The sequence below is a fragment of the Limulus polyphemus genome, unplaced genomic scaffold (assembly GCF_000517525.1).
Source record: "Limulus polyphemus unplaced genomic scaffold, Limulus_polyphemus-2.1.2 Scaffold2447, whole genome shotgun sequence".
NCBI classification, from domain to species: domain Eukaryota; kingdom Metazoa; phylum Arthropoda; class Merostomata; order Xiphosura; family Limulidae; genus Limulus; species Limulus polyphemus.
The window spans coordinates 62,218-68,685 of NW_013668057.1; the positions used below are offsets into that span (position 1 = coordinate 62,218).

Here is a 6,468-nt window from a genome sequence, read left to right on the forward strand (position 1 = left end):
TTGAGATTACAAATAAAGCACACACAAACACGCTTACACTAAAAACACCAGAGCATAAAAGCAAAATAAAAAATAACTGAAACATTTTCTTTAAAAACATTTTATGCTATTTATAAGAATAATGATACGAAAATGTAAACGAATTAATAATGTAGCTCTCATTGTAGAATTTTACAAATGGTCCTTAGGTGAAGTATATAAATACGCCACCTTTTGGCCTATTATTCCTGTAAGGGTGTTTCAGAAGTTGAACCTACCAGTGTTACTCTAATACAAGAGTTTAGACACGCAGTAGAGAATGTAGGATAGATGCAAGGGCGAGACATCATAGACAAATGTAACGATAATGGCTGATATTGTTCGAAGATCAGAGCAATATTCTCCAAAATCGAGCCCCAGAGGGGCTCGTTCGCCAGTTGTTCCTCGCCAGGATTCAACGGGAACTTTAAAAACTACGATATCACTTGGAAAAACTCCAGCAATTGTTCATAGTGGCCCATTCTACCTCATGAAGGAGCCGCCTAGTAATAGTGAGTTGTCAGTTTACTGAGCAGGAGTGACGATGTTGCTGTGTGTTAGCCCACTTGTTTAGGCTTTTCTTTAGTTAAAATAATAAAAAATCACACCCTTAATTAGAGAGCATAGGACACTGGTATGTAAATATAATCTAGAACAATAGCTCCTAATCTTTTTGGTTGAACAATCACCCAAATAAGACTTTCTGTAGATTGGCTTTTACTTTTAGTATTCATTCTTACTCCAATTTCTAAATGCATCCCATCACCCATTCGGCCTTTTCTTAACATCTGTTTTTGTGGTATGGTTTTTTAGTGCAAGGTTCTACTTGTGATTTATACTATAGATATAAATACAAACATAGCATTAGAACACAATGAAATGTATTTTTGTGTTCCATGAGTTACACAAAAAACACATGCAATTCAAGTAGTAAATTTTGCAACTTAAAAAAAAAAATATATTGCAAATTTTCATAGAGTAGTAAAATGTTAACCAGGGACTTTGGAATCAATGTTCTTCTAAGTTCTAGATAACTTCATATTACAATAAACTAACAAGTAGACTGTAACTTGTAAGGTTCTACTTTTACAAATTAGACATGTATCCAAACTACCCACACTAGAATTTTACAATGTGGAAGAAAGTATGACAATTTATTTGTTGAAAAATTAATTATATAGTAATATTACTATTGATAATAAGAGTTATTATACATGAGATATTTGAATGGAACACAATATAAAATTTGTAAGAGTAGTATAGAATGAGTATTTTATAACTAAGTGTAGTTTTTCAGCATAATCGGGAATTGTTGAATAAACATTCTCTAATTCAGGGTGTAATAAATGTTGCAATATTTGATATGTATATTATTCACATAAGTTGCCTTATGAGAGTATAGTAAATTGGAGAGTAGGTAAAACTATCCTATGGTAAATTTCAAGAGATTCATTATTCTGTGAGGTATAGATACATTTATGGGTGTCAAAAAATATATATCCCCAGTTTAATTTTTTGAACAGTTCCTCATGAACTCAAAATTCACATTTGTACAAATTATATATATCATAAGTTTTATATATTTGATATCCAAAGACTAACATAACCAGAACATAAATTTATAAAACAAGCCATCTTGTAACATTTCCTAACCTGGAAAAATATTTTCCATCCTCGAGTTTTTTCCCGATTGCTAGAGACCCTGGAATATGTGATGTAATTAAAAATTAAATTATGTAACGTTGTCTAAAATTAAGAAATAATGAAATATAAAATATTGATATCCGTGTTCGTGATGGAATGTTATATCACCAATGGTTACTGGGTAAATGCAAAGTAATAATTTTTGTCCACATTTTTCAGTTGCTCACTTTATATGGTTGAACTTCTCATCTTTGAACTGTGTTTAAGAATGGTCATTTCAGAGTACTAAAACCACAGCAGTTAGCAGTCTGTTCCATAAAACATTGTTGATAAGTCACTGGTGACTTCTGAACTCCAAACGTTTAATTTATCGTACTGTTTCTTATAGCACAGAGTGAACGGACAGGAGCCACGAATCTGATGTCCTATCATAACCTGGAACATTCTTATAACAAGTTCTGTGGCCGTAAAATGAAAGACCAACTAAGCACTTTCCTTCCTAGTCTACCTGGCAACATTGACACACCGGGACATCAAGATAACAGGTGTGGTCTCTTGTAACCTGTTTTTGGAAGTAATGTTTTTAGCTCTATATTTTAATTTCATGAATTGGAAATATTCTTGACTCATCTAATACTGAAGTATTTTTTTTTGTTTTGTAGTTATATTCCACATTAAATCATTAATTAGCCAGATTTATTCCATTAATTTTATAAATTGGTAAATTACTTTTACTTCTGTCAACAGACCCTGTTGTTGTTGTGTAGTTTGTATATTTTTTATGTAAATGTTAAATTAAAGATCATTTGTTGGCAGCTTGTGTTGTGATAGTAGATAAAAAAAAAAAAGTTACTGAACTTGAAAGTATGTGTCGGTTAATGAAACAGTAGTTTATGTTATTTGAGGCAGTACGGCTTTTCTTTCATCGTGTTTTCAGACCTAATTCTATTAGTATTATGTCTTTCACTTTTACAAGAATAAATTCCTTTGTAGTTCACTGCGATCATTGATTGAAAAACCTCCAATATGTGGAAAAGAATTGGTGCCATTATCTGGAGTACAATTGACTGGCTTCAGACTTCATCCTGGACCAGTATGTTGAAATTATTTATCTATTGGAGTTTAATAAGAACTTTTTATAGTAACTTAATACGAGTTCTATTAAAAATGACACTCATAAATATTTTTTTTCAAGAAATACATTTCTTGTAAACTTCTCCAAAGACATTGTTGCCATTCAGGGAGACTGCTCCTTATGATAGTATTGATTAAACTATAGTCTTGTTTTATTAACTTGATATTAAGCTTGAATTTCATGTGAAATCACTACTCTGTTAGGCCTAGAGCTGATCAGAGTTTCTGGTGACCCTGCTAACACTAGTAATGGAATGAAGACTTGAGTCTCTGTCATACCATTCAATATTTCACTTTTATCATGTTACTAAAACATTAGTATATTTCAAAATAATACCCAAAAATTTTAAACAAAACATGTTTATATAAAATCCATACATATGTGAAGGGCTTTCAGCATGTTTTTGCACCAACAAATTTGTTTTAAAATAATTAAATTCATAATTGAAATATTCTTGGCAGACATTGCAATTATCTAACTGCTATAACAACTTATAAAGATGTTTTTTAGGCTTACACAGAAGAAATTATGTTCCATTAAAGTGACACTGTTTGACACTTAACACTCCTTATAACCATGGATAAAGAAATCTACCAGTAGGGAAAAAATTACCAAACTGTTCATATTAGCACATCCTTATTTCAACAAACAGTACAGAGTCGGTGACAAGGAACCCACTTTGAGACTAATAATGGCTGGAGACGGCTTGAACGGGTAATGAAGAAAAACTTTAATATAAGTTTAACATAACAGCAAATGTACAACGTTTCGACAAGGTTTTGTCATCATCAGGTACCTGATCAGGTACAGGTGTCTCTGTAGCTTCTTTCTCTTAATAATCTGGCCTCTTTATGCCCAGTTACACACAATTATAATACCCCCATCTGGCCTCTTGATCCCCCGTTACACAAGGTTATAACACCCCTTCTTAATAATGTGGCCTCTTGATCCCCAGTTACACAAGGTTATAACACCCCCCTTCTGAAAATCCTTGAATATCACTTGAAATGATTGAATGATCTTGCTTTAACGTTTTCATTGAGAACTTGGGAGATACGATAAACAAGCTACAGTTAAATATTTCCAAAGCACAGTATTATCTACCTGTTTGTAATCTACGTTGTAATATCGGTACTCAGTATCATTTAGAAACAAAAAAGTAGACGGAGAAAAGCATAAATTGATCTTCTTTAGAGGTAGCTTTAAGTATGATCAACATTTGAGGAAGATTTCGGGGGACTTCGCCTGCTTAAAGTCTTTTGTCTGTCTTAGCTACCTGAGCAATATCGGCTGATGAGTCACCAGCCTCAGAAGAAGAAGCACAAGAACAAAAAGCACAAGCATAAAGCTGGAGACACTCCATCTCACGAATCCCAACAAGGTATGTAGTAATTATTGAAGTGTAAGTTATCTATGATTTTTATTATTATCCAATGTTTGTTGAGTACTTTTAACATTATTGCCTTGGTTTTCTGTTTTTTGCAAGCACAGAATTAGATAATTTTTATTGTGTTCTTATGTCTTCGTCAGCGTAAGTAAATGTTTCTTGTATCAGTCAGAATATTAACAGTAGTCACGTAATCACTGAATCATGCATTTTATAATATTATTCGCTCCTGTATGTTGCCGAAAATTTAAAAAATTACTAAAAGACTAAAATGTTTATATTTACTACAGCTGACCCTTGGTTATGTTCTTTATGTTTAACACCTTTCTTTTTCACTGTTTGTGTTTGATCTGGGGCTTGCTCTGGCAGTAGTTTGTCACTTTAAACCAATTTATTAATGTAGCCACTGATTTTTTTGGTGCACCATACAAGAGGATAGCTCTAAATTCTTATTGAAACATGTCATGTTGATTTGTTTTTTACTGGAAATGGGCACAGCTATAAGTGTACAGCAGTGTTTTCCAAAGTATGGGGCACAAGCAATTATGAGAGTCAGTAGTGCAATAATGTACAATTAACAATTTTAATATATATGTTTTATAAATGAAAATAATAAGTAGTTACTACAGTTTTGATGTGTATCCATGTATTACATCTCATCACTTAACTCACACTTTCACTCATTTAAAATTATAGAGGGGAGCATGCAAGAAAACATTTATTATTAACCCTTCCATTACGGGCTGGGTGGAATCCACCCGGCTCGTAACCATGAGAGTGATTATGCTATGTTTTTTCATAATGTAAGCACATCTTTTACAAAGTTTTGCAGGTTATTGGTAATTACTAGGTTTTTGTACACAGATTATCAGGTTTTTCAATTAAATATTAAGATTTTTATAATTAAAGATTTTTTCATAAACCTTTTTCTTTCCGAATGTTGACTATCCAACATGCAAAGCAATTTTGATTTTAAGATTAAAAAATACTTTAATGTATTAGAACATTTTCAAATTTCACATGCGAAATCTTTATAATTTCCAGATAATTATCAAATTTTTTTTGTTTAAAAAACTATTTTATTTGTTATTTTCACTAGTGTATTTCTGTACGGGTTGGTTCAATATGACCAACTTCGTAACCTCAATAAAAAATTAGGAAAAAAATATAAATTATGGGTTTTTTTTGTTTTCGAATGACTACAGATTATAACAAGAAAACACAAATTTTTATTCTAATTAGTTTAAATCTCATAATGTTATACATTTATATATATTTATTATTTTTATTATATTGACCTTCCAACTGTGCCTGGCTAACAATACAAAAATTACAATGACACTGCACAAGTGTACTCGTGTTACGGTATCCAATAATATATAACTGACCTTTAGTCTTTACAAAGTGACCTGTCTTGGCTGTGTTTTAGTGGACTGGTATTTTGTATAATACAGTCACATTTTAACTATTATACATAATATATATATACATTATTTCTATTTACAGATATTCTCTTAAACTTAATTTTCTTAAAACATAGAACAGTGATTAAAGTAAAGCAAACAATTATCTCTTCTAGTTACGACATTTATACTTGTTTGATGCTTATCGTAGGTTGCTTAGCCTTATGAAATTTCCCAATTGAAAGATATGAAACAAAATAATTTTTTAGGTTTTATACATACAGTTGAATAACCAAAAAATCATAAATTACTATATTGATACCATAGAACTCCACTATAATTTATCAAGCTTAGTAACTAAGCTGTAATTGGGTCTAGAAAACTATGAAATTTCGAGCTCACTAAAGACTTACCTCATCGTTTGAAATCTTGTGTGAAAAGAATAAAATTAGCACAATAACACATCAAAATGGCTGAGAAAACCTCTAGGGGTGAATTCTGAGCCTTTGATTGGTTATTCATGTCATATATAGAAGGAAGTGTATATAAGGGACCATTTCCAAAAATGGAAAGAGGTGGGCAGAGCCCACTGTGTTTGATTCAGTACAGGAGCGATATTTTAGGAAATAGAAAAGATAAGATATTCTTGTTTTATATTCTAGCTTGTCAATATTAGTAGTTTGAGTTACTAATTTATACAAAACTGTATATTTTGTATTTTGCTGCATTCAACATACCATGTGACACATAAAAATCAATGTTTAGCTGTGTTTTTTATATTTACTTTTAAATTAAGAAATTAACTAATGTATAATACTCAAATTTGAATTATAATCTACAATGTGATACAAAACTTATCAACATAGATCCATAAAATAGTA

The 6,468-nt window shown here is 31.1% G+C and overlaps 1 protein-coding gene across 1 annotated transcript in view; it reads left to right on the forward strand.

The window, feature by feature from the left end:
- Positions 1–239: 239 nt before the first annotated feature.
- The window catches only part of LOC106466980 (mediator of RNA polymerase II transcription subunit 19-like), an 11,876-nt gene continuing 5,647 nt past the window's right edge, over positions 240–6,468 (forward strand). The window contains exons 1-4 of the mRNA XM_013927292.2: positions 240–530; positions 2,051–2,207; positions 2,656–2,755; positions 4,070–4,178. Of these exons, the coding sequence (XP_013782746.1) occupies positions 347–530; positions 2,051–2,207; positions 2,656–2,755; positions 4,070–4,178 (550 nt within the window). The 5' untranslated portion in view covers positions 240–346. The remainder of the gene's footprint in view (positions 531–2,050; positions 2,208–2,655; positions 2,756–4,069; positions 4,179–6,468) is intronic.